General features: G+C 42.0%; 1 protein-coding gene across 1 annotated transcript in view; it reads right to left on the reverse strand.

The window, feature by feature from the left end:
• Positions 1-22388, reverse strand: part of ERCC6 (ERCC excision repair 6, chromatin remodeling factor) — a 189238-nt gene that overhangs the window by 34794 nt on the left and 132056 nt on the right. Inside the window, exons 13-16 of the mRNA XM_030203175.1 lie at positions 15729-15839; positions 14595-14714; positions 2844-2938; positions 1670-1815 (exon numbers count right to left, since the gene is read on the reverse strand). Of these exons, the coding sequence (XP_030059035.1) occupies positions 1670-1815; positions 2844-2938; positions 14595-14714; positions 15729-15839 (472 nt within the window). The remainder of the gene's footprint in view (positions 1-1669; positions 1816-2843; positions 2939-14594; positions 14715-15728; positions 15840-22388) is intronic.

Raw genomic sequence — 22388 nt, forward strand, 5'->3', positions numbered from 1 at the left:
TGACCTACCTGATCTTAATGTCACTTAATGAGTCTCTTACTAAGGTAAGTGATTGGCTATCATCTCATCACATGATTCTCAAACCCTTCTAAATGTCAGGCTTTGTGGCTGACTCCTCCTTCAATAGCACCAACATTTTGGGACAACTCGTTCCCCTAACAACACATCTCAAACTCCGTGCTGTTCTCTTAGATATCTAGCGCTCTTTCGAGTCGCATGCAGCTGCTGTGATTAACTATATCTTCTTCATCTGGTACTTTCTGAGGATGCTATACATACACTACTACTACTACTTAACATTTCTAAAGCGCTACTAGGGTTACGCAGCGCTGTACAATTTAACATGGAAGGACGGTCCCTGCTCAAGGAGCTTACAATCTAAAAGATCCACACACTCATTTCTAGTAAATTGGATTATTGTAATTCTCTCCTTAATGGGGCACGTAAATCAATAATTCGGCATCTTCAACTGGTCCAAACATTGCTATTCATTTACTTCATCATGCCCATCATTACGATCACGTTACACCTCTCTTTTTGCAATACCATTGGTTACCAGCTAGCTACTGGATTAAGTACAAGATATTGGTTACAGCTTATAAGGCCTTGAAGGTAGGCCTACTTGTACCACTTTTTAACACATTGATCCTGCTGGCATATAGGCACCAGTTTTGCTCAGCCGACGACAGGCTTGCAGCATTTCCACCACCATCCCAAGCCTGTTGGGAAGTCCACTAGAGACTCTGTGTTCTATATTCTTGACCCTCTCCTGTGGAAGTCTGTTCTTAAATTTATCCACTTAGATTACACCTTGACACGATTTAAGGCTACCTTGAAGACCTAATTTTTTAAGAAGGGATTTGGTGAAGGTTGATTCAGTTTTGTAAGATATGGAACCAGCACTTACCTACTTTCTTTCTGCTCTCTCTTAAATTTACTTTACTAACTATATGTTGTTGTAAACCACTTTGAAGTGTATTTGATTATCAAGGTTACGAATAAACAATATAGTTTTCAAAAGTTACTGCAAACAAATTGGAAGGACTACGGTGTCCTGAGAAGGCCCAGAGGCTCTGTTGCTGACCAAATTCATAATCAGTCTTGCGGCCAGCTCACTATGACCCTTAGGGAGGAGAGAGGTAGAATTTATTTTGGTACCTGTGAGCACTACAAGTGCCTGAGAATGCCTGTTGGAGCAACAGTATTATTGTCAGAGATCTTCAGGAAAATAAGCTGTTAAAAAAATAATAATAAAGCTTAAAGTCTTGTAACTGCATATCTAAGAGAAAACAGACCATCCTTGATTTGCTGGACAGATAAAGTCAATTGGGGGGGGGGGGGGGGGGGGGGGGGAGCTAGTACAACACAGGAGGGAGCGCTTGCATATGCTCAGACAATTTTTCTAGTCTCTTTTGGACTTTGAGAGAAGGGTCTGACCTGGCTCATCAGGTCGTCGTCACCCATATGTAAGGCTGATTTCTAACCTGCTTGTCCATAGAGAATCAGGCTTTACAGAAGAATTATTTTCAACAAACTTGCCTAAGCTTCCATGTTTCTTGGTTCACACTTCTGCGGTAATCAGATGCAAATCCAGACATGCACTGGAGTTTCTAACCAAAAAAACAACATACCCTGCTGTTCTTAGTATCACTTTTTGAAGCATACATACCTGCAAATATTGCACTTGTCTCAGTTCCTTCACCTCCATCTGGACTGCTCAGTGTAAAAAGCTCATAGAGATCATTGGACTTGAAGAAACGTCTTTGCTTAGGATCTTTGAGCACTCTGTTTGTTAAAAACTGTTTGAAGATTTGTCTGGAAATATGTCAAATACAAATTATATATTAATCTCAGAATAATATCATTTTTTACAATCCTAGTCATGGAGAATTTTTTAAAGCTAAAAATGCATTTTAATTTGAGCTTTTCTTCATAGATCCATTGTACATAATGTACTAAAGTTGTAAGCATGCAATGCATTTGTTTAGGACATGCTGGAATATGAGAGAAATAAGTGTTGTTAATTCATTCACATATTTATAGTCCACTTAAACTAAGTGGATTGTAAGAGTAACATCCATAATTTAAAAAAGTCAACAAAGCAACAGATGTCATAATGCACTATAAAGCCTTAATATACATATGTTTATTTAACACATGCTTAATATGTTGGCACCTAAAAGCTTAAGTGTTCTATCTGTAGGATGGCTGACCTTTCAACTGCAACCATCTTCAGTTATCACATTTCCACTTTATTATATGGTTAATTTTGCACATGTGTTTTCTTCCCCTCTGCCCTCTAATCTTCCTTCATCCATTTGCATCTTTTTCTCGCTGACCAGCTGTGGCTTGAAAGCTAATGGAATTGGCTACAGGAAACTTGGTAACATGCCATTCTACAATTTATAGACTCTAATTTACTGGAGGATGGGGTACAAGCAAAGTAAAGGCCACATGCCTATTCCTCATTCTGCCTACAGATTCCAAAGGTCTTATAATGGTATTAAATCATGTCCCTGCATATTGAACCCTGAGGAACAACAAGAAAGAAAGTACAGAGAGCCAAAAAGAAAACAACTTGCTTTTTAGGACTTCACTTAGAAATATCAACACATGTACAGATTTCTGCAAGATACAGTGACATATATTTTGAATCAAGGGCTTCCTCTCTCCTAGCTACCTCTCACTGAAGTTCCAATACAGGATAGGCAGTGCATATTGTAAACTAATGTGCACAAAAGTCTCAAGGGGAAAATAAGAGTGAAAACTGTTTAGTATAGGGGTAGTGCTGGTGGGAGACAACAGTGAGTTCCTTTAAATAAAGGCTCAAGGTTTGCACAGACCTGTGATAAATCTTCTCTTCAATTGTCCCTGCAGTAAGCAGTCTGTACACTGTCACCTGTTTCTTCTGGCCTATTCTCCAAGCACGTTCACGAGCCTAGAGTACATCAACACAAACTGAAATTAGCAGCAGAACTACAATCAGAAACAAAAGTGGGTCATCACTCACTTTTTCACATCTGTTTATATACAAATACAGCTTTTTAAGAATATATATTACTACCGCATATCTACACATCTAGTTTCTATTTCACATTAATAGCTTAAAGATAGCAATTCCCTGTCCTGCAGCTTTCCATCCATGTACACTGTTTTTAGGCACATTTCATAAAGAAGCATGCATGTCTGTTGTTGCGGGTCAATCATCTGTCATTCCATATACATATGTTGTTGGGCATATGTGAACAAAATTAAGTGTAGGAATAAAATCTTTACAGGAGGAAAGGGGCAGAGCTCAGTCAGGGGCAAGGAAGTCAGGCCACTGAAGACCAGCAGAACTGGTGGTGAAGTAATTTGGACCTGTTCTTCCCTGTTATACAGTATATTCAAACTTACTCGACACTCTCCTTCAACTAACATCATTTTGTTGGATACCCAATCTCTGAAAACCTTTAGGCCAGTGTCCTTCAATGTAAGTCCTGGGGGCCAATGGTAGCCCTTGGAGCCCTCTAGGGATACCCTTATCATCATTGTTTTTTTTTTTCTGCTACTCTCTGCCTCTCTAACAAAGTTCATGACAGAAAGAGGAAAGTGGATGGGAGGAAGAGCCACATATGCTTAAAGGACAAAGTATTTCTCAATAGGTGAAGAGAATGCAGTTGGAAATGCCCGCCTCCTTGAAGATATGCCCAATAAACAGTTTGAAGATGGGTTGGATGTCGTTGACACACACTGGTCAGCGGTGTCATGACCTCACATGGGAAGATATTTGACGTTACATTGGCCACCCTCCAACCTTCTGGTACCATGCTTGATTTTAAGGATAAATTACATATTACTAGATGCCATGAAGACTGGAGGGCAAAGCCCTGAACTATAAAACGATGGCCCAGTACGGCAAAACTTAGAAACCTCTGATGCAGCGGCCATATGGGTATAAGCAAGTATGCTTCCTTGAGATCGAGGGCAGTGAGAAATTCTCCCACTTGAACCAAGGCTATGACTGCTCTTAGTTTACAAAGGCACACTAGCATTTTTAGTGTGTGCTAATGATTAGCATGTGCTAAACGCTAGAGATGCCCATAGGAATGCACAGGAGTCTCTAGCGTTTAGCGCACACTTATTTTTAGAGCGTGCTACAAACACTAGTGCATCTTTGTAAAAGGATCCTTTAGTGTTTCCATGCCAAAGCAGGACACTTGAAGGCAGCAGTTTAGATCTCTGAGATCTAAGAACGGATGAAAGGAAAAACGGCACACTTGAGAGTGGGACTTCTAACCATATTGCTGACGACCCCAGATGAGAAAGGATCAGGACTGATACTCTGTCCCACACTCTCCAATAAACCTCTCCTTTTTTTTTTTTTAAAGGCTGTAGTGCTGGAAAAAAAGAGCTCCACAGCAAACAGGGGAGAGGAGAAGGAAGGGAAGAAGTAAATTTGCGGGACACCTGAGACAGGAATCTGAAGACCTCCAGATATGACTCTGCAGACTGAAGCCAACTGCAAAGCTCAACTGGAAACTAGATGACCAACTGGACCAGGAATAAATCACTCAGAACCAGAGGTTGAAAAGTGTGTCCATCCACTGCTCCAGATAGAAAATGTTGAGGTGCTGGACTGGATGCCCAGAGAGATATGTCTCAGTTCAGTTTTCAATTCTCTATCTCCACCTGCTGGTTGACGGACACTTATCCCACAGGTTCTGGAATAGTGGGAAGCTATGTAATATGGGATTTGCATTACAAGACATATGAGGAGAGACTTGCTGAACTAAACATGTATACTCCGGAGGAAAGGAGAAACAGGGGTGATATGATACAGACGTTCAAATATTTGAAAGGTATTAATCCGCAAACGAACCTTTTCAGGAGATGGGAAGGTGGTAGAACGAGAGGGCATGAAATGAGATTGAAAGGGGGCAGACTCAAGAAAAATATCAGGAAGTATTTTTTCACGGAGAGAGTAGTGGATGCTTGGATTGCCCTCCCACGGGAGGTGGTGGAAATGAAAACGGTAACAGAATTCAAACATGCGTGGGATAAGCATAAAGGAATTCTGTGCAGAAGGAATGGATCCTGAGGAGCTTAGTCAAGATCGGGAGGCGGGGCTGGTGGTTGGGAGGCGGGGATAGTGCTGGGCAGAGTTATACGGTCTGTGCCAGAGCTGGTGGTGGGAAGCAGGACTGGTGGTTGGGAGGCAGGGATAGTGCTGGGCAGACTTATACGGTCTGTGCCACAGCCGGTGGTGGGAGGCAGGGATAGTGCTGGGCAGACTTATACGGTCTGTGCCAGAGCCGGTGGTGGGAGGCGGGGCTGGTGGTTGGGAGGCGGGGATAGTGCTGGGCAGACTTATACGGTCTGTGCCCTGAAGAGCACAGGTACAAATCAAAGTAGGGTATGCACAAAAAGTAGCACATATGAGTTATCTTGTTGGGCAGACTGGATGGACCGTGCAGGTCTTTTTCTGCTGTCATCTACTATGTTACTATGTAATGGAATAGTAAAATTTTTGAAAACCAATGGATTACAGGACCCAAGGCAACAGTTTCACTAGAGGCAGATCTTGTCAGACAAATCTGATTAAATTTCTTTGACTGGGTGACCAGAGAGTTGGATCGAGGGAAAGCACTAGATGTGGTGTAATTAGATTTTAGCAAAGCCTTTGACACGGTTCTGCACAGATGATTAATAATGGAACTCATTCTGAGGAAAAGGATATTACCAGTGGTGTGCCGCAAGGTTTGGTTCCTGGGCTAGTTCATTTTATCATTTTTGTAAACGATATTGCTGAAGGCCTGTCTGGTAATGGTTGTCTCTTTGCGGATGATACCAAAATCTGAAATAGGGTAGACATCTCTCATGGTGTGGATAACATGAGAAAGGACTTAGTGAAGCTAGAGGTATGGTCTGAAATTTGGCAGCTAATATTTAATGCTACAACAATGCAGGGTCATGCATTTGGGCTGCAAAAACCAGAAGGTACGGTACAGTTTCGGAGGTGAAGAACTTTTGTGCACGAGAGAGGAGAGAAATTTGCGTGTGATCATATGTGATGATCTTAAGGAGGCCAAACAGGTAGAAAATGTGACGGTGAAAGCTAGAAGGATGCTTGGGTGCATAGGGAGAGGAATGGTGAGACCTCATTCAGAATACTGTGTACAAATGTGAAGACCACACCTTGAATATATATAAATAGGATGGAGTCGTCCAGAGGGCAGCTACTAAAACATCAATGGTCTTCCTCAAAGAGTATGGGGACACACTTAAAGATCTCAATTTGTATACTTTGGAAGAAAGGCGGGAGAGGGGAGTTTTGGTAGAGATATTTAAATACCTAAGTGGCATAAATGCACAGGAGACGAGTCTCCTTCAACTGAAAGGAAGCTCTGGAACAAGGAGATATAGGATGAAGATGAAAGGGGATAGACTCAAAGTAACCTGAGGAAATACTTCTTCACAGAAAGGGTAGCAAATTTGTGGAACGCCCTCCTGGTGGAGACAAAAACAGTACCTGAATTCAAGAGAGCTTAGACCAAGTAAATAGGATCTCTACGGGAGTGAAAGGGAGAGTAGATGGCATGGATGGGCAGACTGGGCAGGCCATATGGTCTTTATCTGCCTATTTTTTTTTTATGTTCTATATTTTGATTGCAGGTCTGCGTAACTGCTTGTTAAGGCCAATTATTGATCGTTATCACCAATTTACTCATTACTTTAGGTGACTTATACAGAATGTATGAGAATATCAGCCTTATTTTCGAAAGTGATGGGCGCCCAGATTTCGACCCAAATCGGAAGATGGGCACCCATCTCGCAAAGGCGCCCAAATCGGTATAATCAAAAGCCAATTTTAGGTGCCTGCAACTGCACTCCGTCGTGGGAACGAACAAAGTTGACTGGGGCGTGTCGGAGGCGTGGTGAAGACGGGACTGGGGCGTGTTTATCAGCCGAGCAGAGATGGGCGCCTTCGGCAGATAATCGAAAAAAAATGGCCGTTTAAGCACGAATTTAGGTCTCTTTTTTTTTTTTACCCTTTTTTTCCACAAACAAGTCCCAAAAAAGTGCCCTAAATGACCAGATGACCGCCGGAGGGAATCGGGGATGACCACCCCTGACTCCCCCACTGGTCACTAACCCCCTCCCACCAAAACAAAAACGTTAACTTTTTTTGCCAGCTTGTATGCCAGCCTCAAATGCCATACCCAGCTCCATCAGAGCAGTATGCAGGTCCTTGGAGCAGTTGTTAGTGGGTGCAGTGGACTTCAGGCAGGTGGACCCAGGTCCATCCCCCCTTACCTGTTACACTTGTGGTGGTTAATGTTGAGCCCTCCAAAACCCCGCAAAACCCACTGTACCCACATCTAGGTGCCCCCCTTCAGTGCTATGGTAATGGTGTAGAGTTGTGGGCAGTGGGTTTTGGGGGGGGGGGGATTTGGGGGGCTCAGCACCCAAGGGAAGGGAGCTATTTAACTTTTTTTTTTTTTACTTTTTACAAGTGCCCCCCCTAGGGTGCCCGGTTGGTGTCCTGGCATGTGAGGGGGACCAGTGCACTACGAATCCTGTCCCCTCCCATGACCCAATGCCTTGGATTAGTTCGTTTTTGAGCTGGGCGCCTTCGGTTTCCATTATCGCTGAAAAACGAAACCGCCCAGCTCAAATCTGCACATATCCGATGCATTTGCCGGGCACAAACTGTATTATTGAAAAAAAATGATGGGCGGCCATTTTTTTGAAAATATGGTCTGTCCTGCCCCTTCACGTACCCGTTCTCGGACATAGACGCCCATGGAGATGGGTGTTCGCGTTCGATTATGCCCCTCTATGTGTACTAAATTTATAGCATAGTAGCAGTTATACAGATGAATGTACACTTCCACGTGTTAGTGCTAGCAAAGCACTCAGTGGTATTATATAACATACGTGCACAATTACCTTAGCGCATAAATGCAAGGGAGTTCTTCACCGGGGAGGAGCAGTAGTGGGGCCAACACTTACACAAGTAACTTACAGAATAGACTAAGTTATGTGCTATAATGCTCCTTTTAGGTGTGTTCACTTAAGCCAGCCACAGACCTGGTGTACACTGCATGCCTAAAAGCCTGCCTTAGTTGGGAACCTAAATTGTGGCACCTAGTTATGGAACTACCCCTTATAACTAATTAGTTAACAAGCTGTTATCAATTATTGAGATTGACTGGCACTAATTAGGGTTTATGCACAGATCTACCTGTGAGCTATTCTATAACACTGTGCGTCAATTTGTCTTGTGTACAACTCAAAAGGGGGTGTGTCCTGGGAAAGGGCATGAGCGGGTCAGGGGCATTCCCAACATTTAGATACAGTGTTATAAAATACAAGAATTACCCGCCAAAAACAACAGTGGGACATTAGGACCTCGCAACAGCGAGGTAAAAAAACGAATTAACCAGAAACTATGTACGTACTGAGTGAGAGTGCAGCCCGAACAGAACAAAATGGGCCTAGAGGGGTGGAGTTGGATTCAAGACCTCAAATAAATTCTGCAGAACTGTCTGTCCAAACCGACCATTGCGTCGGGTATCATGCTCTAGGCAATAGCGAGATGTGAATGTGTGGACTGATGACCACGTTGCAGCCTTGCAAATGTCTTCTATATAGGCTGACCTCAAGTGGGCTACTGATGCAGCCACAGCACTGCAATACTGAAAATCATTTAACCACTCATGAATATTCTCCAGTTAGCAGCTAGGAGATAACTGGCTATATCGCACAGTATAGCTGGCTATCCCTGAACACTCTCAAATAGCCAGCTATTATAAGCGGCCACACTAGGCCACTTAAATAGCTGGAATATCTTTGGCCGGTTTAAACTTAACTGGCTATCTCCGAATATCAACTTAGCCAGTTAATTTGAAACCGGCCAAAAATAAACTGAATATTCAATGCCGGTACTGAAAATAGCCAAGCACTGAATACCTGGGCTGAGAGCCGACTGCGGGAGTTAGCCAGGTTTCCTCCCGTTGTCTGAATATCGGGCCTTATGAGCCTTGACGACCCTCAAGAGTCAGCAGAGCTTAGGTGTAAGTAAAAGAAATGCAATCTGCTTGCCAACTAGAGATTGTGCCTTTCCCGAGAGCAATCCCCATCCTGTTGGGATCAAAAGAAACAAAAAGCTGGGTGGGCTGTCTTTAGGGCCGAGTCCACTCCAAGTAAAAGGCCAATGCTTGCTTGCAGTCCAAGCTGTGTAGTGCGCCCTCAATGGGCATGAGGTTTGGGAAAAAATATTGGAAGAACGATTGGTTCAGATGGAACTCCAACACCACCTTAGGTAGGAACTTAAAAAGTGTGCGGAGTACTACTCTGTTATAACGAAATTTAGTGTAAAGTGGATCCGCTACTAGGTTCTGAAGCTCACTGACCCTGCAAGCTGAACTAACAGCCACCAAGAATATGACCTTCCAGGTCAAGTACTTCAAATTGTTAGGAATCCAGTGGCTTGAAAGGAGCTTTCATCAGCTGGGGGGGGGGGGGGGGGGGGGGGGGGGGGGGTGAACGATGAATTCCCATGACACAGGCGGAGGTTTGACAGGGAGCTTTGACAACAGTAAACCTCTGAAGAAGTGAACAACTAGAGGCTGTCCAGAGAAGGGTTTACCCTTTACACAGCGATGGAGCACTAAATGCGATGAGGTGAAACCTTACAGAGTTGGTCTTAAGACCAGACTCGGAAAGGTGTAGAAAGTATTCAAGCAAGGTGCAAGAAATAGGATCTAGGGCCCTGCCCTCACACCAGATGGCAGACCTCCTCTATTTGAAACAGTAACACCTCTTAGTTGAATCTTTCCTGGAAGCAATACCTTGGAGACACCCTCTGGAAGATGCAAGGAAGTAAATTCTAAGCTCTCAACATCCAGCTGTGAGGGCCAGGGACTAGAGGTTTGGATGCAGAAGCGATCCCTTATTCTGTGTGATGAGAGTCAGAAAACTACTACTACCTGACATTTCTAAAGCGCTACTAGGGTTACGCAGCGCTGTACAATTTAACATAGAAGGACAGTCCCTGCTCAAAGGAGCTTACAATCTAAAGGACAACTCTAATCTCCAAGGTTCTTCGGAGAATAACTCCAGAAGAAGAGGAAACCAGATCTGTCTGGGCCAATAAGGGACAATCAGAATCACGGTCTTGCTCGAGTTTCAGCGAAGTCTTTCTTATGAGAGGGATGAGAGGATAAGAATACAGAAGACCGTTCCCCCAATGAAGGAGGAAGGCATCCGAAACTCATCTGTCATGTGCCCTGACAATGGAACAGTACAGTACTGAGGAACTTTGTGGTTGAGCAGAGTGGCAACGAGATCCACCGAGGGGGTGCCACATACTTAGACCTTGTGGTTAACACTCATACTGAGTGACCCTGCTCAGTCTGTTGGCCAGGGTGTTGATTTGTCCGCTAGGTACGTGGACCTAAGAACTACCCTCTTCTGGACAGCCCAGTGCCACATCTGGATGGCCTCCTGACAAAAAGGGTATGACCCGGTACCCCCTTACTTGTTGGTGTAATACATTGCAACCTGAATGTCCGTTTGAATGAGTATGATTTGGTTGAACAGCCGATCTCTGAAAGTCTTTAGGGTGTTCCAGATTGCCTGTAGCTCTGAGGTTGATCTAAAGATCTGATTCCTGAGCTGACCAAATACCTTGGGTGTGAAGCCCATATACATCAGCTCTCCACCCCAGGCAGGATGCATCTGTCGTCAGCATCTTTTGAGGCTGAGCAATTTGGAATGGAGTCTCACAGTCAAACCAACCATCTCCGGTGTCACTCGGATGACATTCGCTAGGTCCCTGGAGCCTAGCAAATGCCATCCGCTGACACCACTGGGAAGCTAGAGTCCACTATGCCAGTCTCATGTGAAGAGGTGCCATGGGTGTGACATGCACAGTGGAGGCCATGTGGCCTAGCAACCTCAACATCTGCCCAGCCTTGACCGAACCTAAGTGGCAATTGCGGCTAAAGCGTCTGCCCACAGCACAAGGAGTTAGGCTCCTGCCTGCCATTTGTCTAAGCAGGGCTTCAATGAACTCCAATTGCTGAACTGGGAGCAGATGGGACTTGGGGTAGTTTAAAACAAACTCCAGTAGCTCCAGCACCCAAATAGGTCTCCACATGGAGCACCATCCATCGATGTGCTCTTCACCAGCCAATCATATAGCTAGGGAAACACATGGACTCCCAGTCTGTGTATCGACGCTGCAACTACTGCTAGACACATGGTGAAAACCCTGGGAGCTGACGTGAAGCCAAATGGCAACATGTGGTACTGGAAGTGGCATGTTCCCACTCAAAATCTGAGATATTTCCAGGATGTGAGTGTAGGCATCCTTTAATTCCAGAGAGCACAGACAATCTTCTTCCTGAATAATTTTTTTAGTTTGTGTTATGTTAGCAATTTTTACTGAATTGTGAATGTTTTTTGTACACCGCTTAGAATTTTGTATAATGCTGTTTATAAATAAATAAATAAAGGGAGCCCAACGAAACCATCCTGAGCTTTTCTTTGACCAGGAATTTATTTAGGGCCCTTAGGTCTAGAATGGGATGTATCCCCACTGTTTTCTTTGGCACAAGAAAATACCTGGAATAAAATCCTTTACATTCTTCCCCTGGTGGAATGGGCTCGACCACGTGGGCCTTTAGAAGGGCAGAGAGTTCTTCTGAGACTACCTCCTTGTAACGAGAGCTGAGGTGAGACGCTCTCGTGGGCAATTTGGTGGTTTGTGTCGCCAATGCAAGGCGTAACTAAGATGGACTATTTGAAGAACCCACCGGTCTGAGGTTACACGGGGCCACCTTTCCTGTAAAAAAAAATGGAATCTCCCTCCTACTGGTAGGTCATCCGGGACAGTTATTTTGACTGCGGCTATGCTTTACTGAAGCCAGTCAAAAACCCGTCCCTTGATTTGACTGGGGAGACAGCTGGGCCTTGGGCACATGCTGTTGAAGAGAACAAGTGCGCTGGGTTTGAGCCTGCTGAGGCTGGCAAGGAGCAGACCTATGCTTCTGTTAGTAGGGACTTCTCTTCGACTTGCCCCAAAACTTCCTGGATGAGGAGGGTGCAGAAGGTACCTGGTGGGAGAGACTATTAATGGTGTCAGTGTGCTTCTTGATGAGGTCAGTGACCTCCTCCACCTTATCACCAAAAAGATTACCCCCTCCCCCCGACATCTGGCATCTGTCAATCTCTGCTGGACTGCAGGGTCAAAGTCAGAGACACAACCATGAGCATCTGCACAACGCTATAATATGAGCAGAAATGCAGGACTCCAAAAAGGTATCATAAGTACCCTTGGCCAAGAACTTACGACATGCTTTCTGCTGCTTGACCATCTGGCAAAGAGATTTGGCCTGTTCTGGAGGGAAACAGTCTACCAAAGCACTCTGTGCACCAAGTTCCACAAGTAAAGGCTCGCATACAGCTGGTAAGATTGTATGCGGCAGATGAGCATAGAGGCCTGATACATTTTTTGCACAAAAGAATCCAAGGTTTGAGCTTCTCGCTGGGGGCGCTGAAGCATAGTCACTGGAAATCCTGGCTTTTTTGAGTGTGGATTCCAAAAACAAGGAATGATGAGGCAACTGATGCCTGTCAAACCCTGGGGAAATTTGGATACAATACATGGTATCAATCATTTTGGGTAGGACAGGGACTGACAGAAGAGACTCCCAGCTCTTCATCTGAACATCTTTCAGGATCTGGTGAAACGGGACTAGCCTCTCTAGGAGGAAAGTCGTAATCCAGGACCTCAAACATCTCAGCCCTCGGCCTGTCCTCCATCTCTAAACGAACTGGAATGGCAGCCGCTATTTGTCTGAAAAAATTGGGAAGGAAAGGCACTCAGGTGAAGATTTCCTCCTTTCCTCAGGAGGGGAGGGAAGGGATCAGATGGGATTCCATAGGGCCCCTCCTCCGAGAAGTACCTAGGGTCCACATCATACATCCATGAGCACTCCTCATCAGTGTCAGCAAAATACTCCTCATTGAAGGGCCGAGACCGAGCCTGCCTCGAAATAGGGGAACCACACCCCTATCTGGAGGGGCGTTAAGGCGCAGGCTCCACCCTCGTCTCTGGCAAAGCTTCCTCCACTGACATCGAGGGAGTGTCAGCATGGGTGGCTGTCGACGAAGGTATAGCAAGTGGCATCAGGGTCAGAGGCCTGGCTACAGGCCAAGGTTTTTGTGGGGCAGCAGGAAGAAGAATGGCTGGTGCAAGCACCCCAGATGATGATGAACTCTGCTGAAGGATGCCTGCCAAATGCTCATCGAGGACCTAGGGCATTGTTTGGGAAGCAGCCTGCTGAACTATTTGGGTCGGGTGCCTGATCATAACTGCATGGAGACCCTCGCATTGGCACCTCCACAATGGAAAGAGAGTGGTCTTCCTGGTGCCAACGCTTCTCGGGGACTGGATCCCTCAGTGTCCCAGTGCTCATGGAACCATTCGTCAAGGGGGATCAATGTTGATGCTTCTTGGTCTTCATCCGATGTCAGTCATCGATGCTCCTCGATGACGTTAGTCTAGAGGGTGGCTACTAAAATGGTCAGTGATCTTTGCCAAATTATATGGAGACAGACTTATTTTGGAAGAAAGGCGGGAGAGCTGAGAAATGATAGAGACATTTAAATATCTATGTGACATAAATGCACAGGAGGCAAGTCTCTTTCAATTGAAAGGAAGCTCTGGAATGAGGGGGCATAGGATGAAGATGAAAGGGGATAGACTCAGAAGTAACCTGAGGAAATATTTCTTCATGGAAACGGTGAGGAATCTGGGAATGGCCTCCTGTGGAAGTGGTGGAGATGAAAACAGTAGCTTGAGACAAGTACATAGGATCTCTAAGGGAGTGATAGGGAGAGTAGATGGCATGAATGGACAGACTGGATAGGCCACATTTTTTTTTATCTGCCTACATATTTCTATGACCAGTCACTCATCTAGACTCTGAATACTTGTGTATTCCCAGTTTGTGTAAATAAGCTTCCAAAATAGGAGTGGCCTAGTGGTTAGGGTGGTGGACTTTGGTCCTGGGGAACTGAGGAACTGAGTTCGATTCCCGGCACAGGCAGCTCCTTGTGACTCTGGGCAAGTCACTTAACCCTCCATTGCCCCGTGTAAGCCGCATTGAGCCTGCCATGAGTGGGAAAGCGCGGGGTACAAATGTAACAAAAATAAACTGATTTTAATAATAGGTTACAAATTATAAATGGTAGGTCTGCAGATTTCCTTAAAGAATGAATTTCAGGAAACAGCAACATACAAGAAGGCCCACTTCCTTGTTGGAATCAATTTAATCTTGATAACATAATTCTAGCAATGCTTTCTGTTTGAAGATCTCCATATTCTTCAGGAAATATGAAATGCAAATTCTATTTAAGGTAACTTGGACCTAGCCCCCTAAAAACCTTCAAAAATAAAATCAGTAACTTAAGAAGAACAAGCTCTCAATCATACCAGGAACTAATGTAGTTTCTTTCAGTATTGGGGTGATTCTTCCCGTTTTTCAAAACAATAGGAGGTGAAAAAATGCATCAGAAATCAATTTTCTCCCTCAGCTTACCTGTGTATCTGTACTGGGATTCCAATCAGGGTCAAAAATAATAACTCTGTTGGCTCCTGTCAGGTTTACACCTAAACCACCCACTTTGGTTGTTAGAAGAAAGACAAATATGGTGGTATCCTACAATAAACACAATGAACATTAAGTAAAATGAGATTCATTTATGAACATGTAGAACTGGAGTCCTACAAAAATGTATAGACCAAGAACAGAATTAAGTTTCTCTGAATGTACACACATTCATGCTGTGTGCAACTTGGGATCAAAAGGCAGGGCAGAGGACATAGCTGGAGACAAAGGCAAAATGCACACAGCAGGAAACTGAAGTCTGCATTTACAAACTGGAATTAAAGGCACAGTACAAGCAACAAGAACAAGTATAATCAGACCCAGAAGCATGGCATGAAAAGCAGGAACCAAAAGCAGAATGCACACAGTTACATCTGGCAATAATTACAATGACAGAAGCTGCAATGTTAAAAAGGTGACACAGCACCACATTTGGAAACTGAAGGTTTCTATCAATTTAATATACCGCCTCTCTCTCTCTCTCTCTCGAGGCGCAAATCGAGGTGGTTTACATATACTATACAGGTACTTGCACTGTCCCTAATGGGCTCACAATCTAAGTATATTGTACCTGGGGCAATGGAGGGCTAAGTGACCTGCCCAGGGTCACACGGAGCTGCCGAGGGAATTGAACCTGGTTCCCCAGGATCTTAACCCACTGCCAACCGTCAGGCAGCAGTGGGAATTGAACCCAGTTCCCCAGGATCAAAGTCCACTGCACTAACCATTAGGCCACTCCTCCACTCCTGGGCAATGTCAAGTATCTCATGAATCTAAACGCTTTCATCAATGATTTCCATCAACACAGTCTTCTTTCAGCCATTCAATATGTGGGATCTATGATTTCAGGCACACTTTCCCATCATATATTGAATCACTGAAGCCCCAGCATGACTACAGTACCAATTCTCAAGTCTGGCAGGAAAAGGTAGAGAATGTTCACAGCTTACTACGTTTCTGAGTAATAATTATTCTCCCTTTCAATAACAAGAACAGCTTAAAAGGAAAACTGGAAGTTTATAAGCTGACCCAAAAGAAGCTAAAGAAAAGAAAGCCATTTTTTACCTCATTGTATCTGGTTATCAAGGGCTGCCTTGATGCTATTGTTGTGGTACCGTCCATTTTGAGGTAGGAGTAATTTCGTTCTCTAACAAATACTTCAAGGATCTGCAACATCTGTGATGAAAAATGAGCTCAAGTGATTTGAAGGCAATTCTATAAGTGTGCTACCCATCTGTATGTACACCTATTTACCAACTATGGACTATCAAAGATACACATGTGAATGCGTGCACATATACATGTATATGCTAGTATTTTAAACATTGAACAACAAATGTTACCACCTACTTTAGAAAGATTTTAAACATGTTAAAGAAGTCATTGCACTGAACAGTTATGACCTAGAATGAAGAGCATTCAATTTGGTTAGGTGTTGGGGAACAAATTTCTGAATTTCAGGTTTCTTCTAAGAAAGTTGCTCATTTATGATGTGCCTTGACAATTTCTGCTAGCTAAAATTTTGTTAAACTATCTCTGTATATACAATAGGCAAGTTTAAAAGGATTTTGCCTGGAAAACAAAAGGAGTAACCTGAGTAAATCCTCTTGGGTGAAACATTCCCTCCCCTCGGCAAGCAAAAGAGGCAGGTATGGAAAGCCTGACTTTTCAAAGGAAAACGCCGCAGGGCATTTCTCCTTGAAAATTAACTTGCAAGATCTATAGGATACCTGGGCACTTTCAATACTGTCTCTATAGTGTTCAAACATGAAAATATAGAATGCCAACTGCAAAGAAAAGGTACACACAGGTTACAAAGCAAGGTAAATCATTATATTGTTAAAAACAAAATTGGAAAAAAACTAACTAGCATTAAAAAAAAATTAAACCTCTTTAATAAGAAAACAGGCCTTCTAAGACCACCTTACTTAACCATAAATTGGTCAGGTTGAAAGGCAAACAGAATTTCATTGAGTGGAACTTTCTTCTAATTACCAATATAGCAATCTTGAATAAGAAAGAAATAGTCTCACTAGACATCTCCAGCCAATTCTGAAGCCTAAAAAACTTTTAATCCCATGACAACTCCAAGTATCACTCTTGCATGAGCCAAGAGGTTGCTTTAAGAGCAAACTGGGCTAAAAGTACAACATTTTTCATGTAAAAACATAATGCAATAGTAAAAAAATATATATATATTTTTAGACATAGAAAAGAAACTTTCCCTAACTTTAAAGTAAGAATATATCCAGATGTGTCCAAAGTAACACAAAAGCGGCACCAAAGTTTTCTTAAGCTACGCCCTATTGTGTTCCAATTAGGGGGATTATTTTGGTTGAATTTTCTGTGTAAATGTGTTGTGAAACTTAACTCAGTGAAATATATTTTCTTTGATCCACTACACCTGAATTCCTTCTTAGACTCTAAGAAAGTAGTTACTCCACTTTCAACCTCAGCAATTGTTATGACAACTACTCTTTAATTGTAAAATTATAATCCTGTGAATCTCCCTTCAAGGAACGCGTATGTAAATTTAAATGATTTTGGCTTCTATTGTGCCTTGTCTCTCCCCCATTATTGTGGACTACTACAAGATGATTATAACTTGTTTTTCAATATTATATTAATATGTTCTTCGTTACAATATTGTGAATATAATCCTCTTATTTCTGTACAAGGTCTATTCTTGGAATTGTTAAAAGAAATATAAAGAAATAACTAAAAAAAAATATTATATATATATATATATATTTAACATGATGTCAGCAATTGTCACCCAGGAACAGCTTAACCATTCCATTAACATTTAATTTATCAATGTTACTTTCAAGTTTATTTAAGATTTGATATCCCGTCTATTGGAGACTGTTTAGACAGCTTACCAGATAAGTAATAAATTACAAATGTCAACTAAAATTAAGAAAATTAAGTACAATGACAATAGGGAAGAGGAGAAAAGAAGTAGCTGTGCTAGAGAATACCAGGCTTGTATGTGCATTACCTGAAAAATTCCAACAGTCCTTTATTTGTATTTCCGCTACAAAGATCAGGTGCTTTGGGTCAAAACAATTCATGTATTTCCTGACCTCTCCAGGGCCACACAAATGAGAAATGCCTTTTTGGCTTTTAGGCCTCAACTTTGAGCCTTGAGAGGGACATATTTCCTTCAATTTCCATATAAATGTGTTGTAAAGGTGGGGAGTAAGGTTTTTCTTTTGTTGATCTGGATCATTTAAGACATTTTTTTTTAAATTGTAGCATTTCGATTGCACCATCTGCTGATTAGATAATCTATGTATATATGTAACTGGGAGCCTTTGGAAGAAGTTTCCTATTTCTTTTTATTTATTGGGGTAGGTATTCCTCCTTCTAGTAGCGCTATAGAAATGTTTAATAGTAGTAGTAGTTTTCACTATTTTCCTTTGCCCCCCCCCTCTCGAAAATTTCCGTATATTGAAGTTGCTATGCTAACTATTCACATATATGTTTCTTCTCTAATTTTTGATTCGAATTGTTTAATTAGTTTGGAATACTAAGGCATTCTCTGTTCAAGTATTGTACTTGAGATGTATTGAAATTAATAATAATAATAAGTCCCAACCGCTAGAAAGAACTAGACAGCTAGATCCACATAAAAATAGAACAAATTAACCAAACGTATCAGTAAATAAATAGGTCTTAAGGTCATCTTGAACTTATCAAGTGACCTTTCTATACATAGGATAGTAAGCATTTCAATATGTAGGTCCAGAACACTAAAAATGTACACCCGTTTACTAAGCCGGCTAGCGGCTGCAGCGCAGCAATACCAACACAGCCCATTCAAAGTTTCTACTCTGATTTGGCAAAAAGATTGTACTACTAATCGATTATACTAAACAGAACAGTGTGTTCCACTTGTGAATCATCAAATTCTGTGATAAATAAAATAAGGTACGTCATGTTTTGGGGGGTCTTTTTGATTTAGAAGCAAAGCACACAGAAGAAGGAAGTAATAAGATGGAGTCGTTTTGAAAATATTTTCTTGGGGTCCACTTTTTACTGTTTGAATTTTGTGAATTTTTATGATATTTTAGTAAAAATTTCCCGTAAGCAACTTCAGATTTCTGCTAGTAAGAAACTCTTATTATTTTTTTTGTCTAGTATCTCTACGTAGTGCAAAAGTGTAAAAAAAAAACATTTTTGCAAGAGCCTGGTTAGCAAGAAGTGATTCTAACAGTTTGGTTTCTGCTAACGTATGACAGTTGCATATGAATTGTCCATATTAAGGTCAGTTTTTGAAGGATATACTACCATCAAGAACCCCTCCATGCCAACGACTCGGACCTGTTCTAAGGTTAAATGAAGACTTCCTTCCCTCTTTGTGTTTTGGTGTCCTGTGGGAACCAAAAGCCCCACAACAGTATCTGCTTCAGAGTCTAAGATGGATTCTTTTTCTTATTCTCTAAAGTTAACTTGTTGAGCGCTGCCATTTTTCAAAATGAGGGCACTCATAACATTTTGCTATAGCTCAGAATCCATACTAATGTTTGTAATATTGGCACATTCCATTACTGGAACATTGGAGCAATCCCCATTAGCGCTGGATATGTTTAATAGATGGTTTTGCTTTCTTTACATTTGCTACTATTGTTGGCACTTTTGGAGATTTGCATAACAGTTTTCCTAGTCCATATTATTTATCTAGCAGGCTTGGCTTAGGTTTATGATTAAGGTTAAGTGGTAAGGTTACTGATCGGGTTACTATTAGGACTAGCCTTGGGGTTGGTTTTCAAGCGTATATTTTACATGCATAACCATTGCAACAACAGACCAGCAAAAATAATCCTCAGTTCAATATCTCATCAGTAATCACAATCTTGTAATTTGTCATTTTAAAATCAATGTTTCAATATTTACTTCACAGATTTCGCTGCAACATTGCTACACACTTTGAGAGGCTGTTGCTCCTCTGTACATCCAACTAAACAAGTCACTATTGCAGTATGGAGTTTTTGATGAAAAACTGAGAACTGATGAATCTATGGTGCCATATTATGGACATCATGGTGAAAGATGTTCATTAGAGGAAAAAACAATCAAATTTGGGTATATGATCTGGCTATATTGCTCTTCCGACTGTTATCTGTACCAAAGCCAGTATTTACTGTGGCAAAAGCAGCCAGTAAATAAATCATACATAAAACATAGATAAAACATGTCACATTCTTAACTTTCACAACCTTTTTAATAGTTGTGCAAACTTGGAGACATGAAAGTATGAGCAACTGTTACTTTTCACTATGGCTGAACTGGTACTACACCACTTGAAGGAAATTAAAAAAAAAATAAATAAACTTGAGAGAGGTGCTATGAAATATACTTGCAATGGCAAAGTCTGTATAAACAGATCATCTGACAATTTGGTCACATGTACCAGTAACTTTGACACTATCAATCCAGTGAAAAAGGATCTAAAGTCACATGAAAGGGCAAAATGAGGTGAATGTGTCACAACCCCAAATGATTGCCAACTACACAAGTGGCATGGGAGATTTTGACCTCATGGGCAGGATACTGCATACTGACCATGCATCAAGGGGAAAAAAGTGATGGACCATTCTTGATAAATGCCATCAACATTGCTGCTGTTGCTGCATAGTGCCTCCGTTGTCAGTTTAGTGAACAGTTGGCCACCCTGACCACTTAGAATTTCGAAGCAGGATCACACTGGGCTTGAAGAAAAGCTTAAGACATAATCGCTTGGATGATCTAACTGCTCAAGTACCTTTGTGCATTTGTTACAAAGGAATAGACCACTACATTTCTTCTACCAGTCAAGAATGTTGCACTTAATGCAGCAAAAACACCAAGGAATGCAAAAAAAATACACCAAGAAGCTTCACATACACTGCTTTGAGGCTTTTCACACATTGCAGTAACCTGTTGCTAAGTGTTGCTTAGGAGTGGAGGAGTAGCCTAGTGGTTAGTGCAGTGGACTTTGACCCTGGGGAACTGAGTTCGATTCCCACTGCAGCTTCTTGTGACTCTGGGCAAGTCACTTAACCCTCCATTGCCCCTGGTACAAAATAAGTACCTGAATATATGTAAACCGCTTTGAATGTAGTTGCAAAAACCTCAGAAAAGCGGTATATCTTCTCATTTCCCTTTCCCTTCCCTAAGTAGAATCCAATATGTAGATGCAAACTTTCTCCTTGCATTGAAAAGCAAATGTGGGGATACTCTAACGTTCTGTTTAGAACATGCAATGAAATAATTAAAAAAATATATGACTACAAGCTTGTGTTTAATGCTTAAATATAATCTAGATGTACCACATACTTAAGTGGCCCCACTAAATTTCAACTTCTATGAATGTTGGGAAAATAAAAGTTAAGCAAACTAGGGGCCTCTTTTACCAAGCCGCGCTACCAATTCTCGATGCGGCAAATGAGAGGAAGTCCATTCAATTCCTATGGGCGTCCTCTCATTTGCCGCAAGGGACTCGCTAGCATGGCTTTGTAAAAGAAGCCCTAGGTGACTGACTAGAGCGGCAGCTTTTAAGGGGGTGGCAAATAGCAGCTACAATCAAAGTAAAACAAGCCCTGACAGTCAGACAAAATGAAAGAACCAACAGCCCATACTTTCACCAGAGGAAGAGAAGGTGCACAACTTCCAAAATCATCATTTACTTGGGCAAATAGCCATGTTATCTGGGTAAATGGGTTTGTTAATGGCTTTTGTAAATTGCCCTCATTTTGTACATAAATGGGTAAATAAACATTTAGAAGTATGATATTTCAATTATGAATTTTTACAGGATTATTCTGGGATGGGTGGTGCTGGGCTGACCAAAATTGTTCAATTTAATTTTGAAAATTGTGTTCGGGTGGGTGGGTGGGGGGGGGGGGGGGGGGGGGGGGAGAGAGATACAGGGCCTGAACATTAATTCAGAGGGGAAAAGACTGAAGGTAGAGTGTAAAAAACAAGTATTAAACTAAATATTTTATCAAATACCTGGTACTTAAGAGATACTGCTTCCAGACCTTGCTCCTTCATGTTTGATATTCAGGCTTGTTTGAAAATCGACCTCTAGGTTTCTGAAATATGTCCAGTCAAAAAAGATGTACGGACATATATGGCCATATAAATAAAAGGCAGAATTTTACAAGCGAACCAGTTTCTGACGTTCCTATCCAATCTTTATCTTTGCCAGCTAGTTTTTGCACCTATGCATTCTTCTGGTCATACCTTGGATTTGATTATTTGCCGTCAGATGTTTTCTGATTTTTCAGACTTTCGTTACCATCCTGTGCCATGGTCAGATCATATCTTTGTATCTTTTAGTCTTATCAATCCTGAATTGGGGTTCAGAGTTACCTCAGCAGAAATATTGGACAAAAGGGTTGCATTAGGCTGATCCTTCTTCTTTTCTTTCTTTCTCCTCTTTCTTTTCTGGACTATTTTGATGATCTCTCTACGAATGAGCAGGCAGATGCTTTGTATAATACTTTGTTTTTAGTTCAAGTTGCCCCCCTTGCGTTTCAGTTGTTCTTCTCAACGGACTAAACATCTATGGCATAAACAAGAGATCTGACATCTTAAACAATAGGTCCGTAGGACTTTAGCTCATTTTCAAAGCACTTAGCCTTCCAAAGTTCCATAGAAACCTATGGAACTTTGGTAGGCTAAGTGCTTTGAAAATATGCCTCTCTAGAGACTTTTAAAATTATGCAAAGATGTTTT

This window comes from Microcaecilia unicolor, chromosome 5 (genome assembly GCF_901765095.1).
Source record: "Microcaecilia unicolor chromosome 5, aMicUni1.1, whole genome shotgun sequence".
Classification (NCBI taxonomy): domain Eukaryota; kingdom Metazoa; phylum Chordata; class Amphibia; order Gymnophiona; family Siphonopidae; genus Microcaecilia; species Microcaecilia unicolor.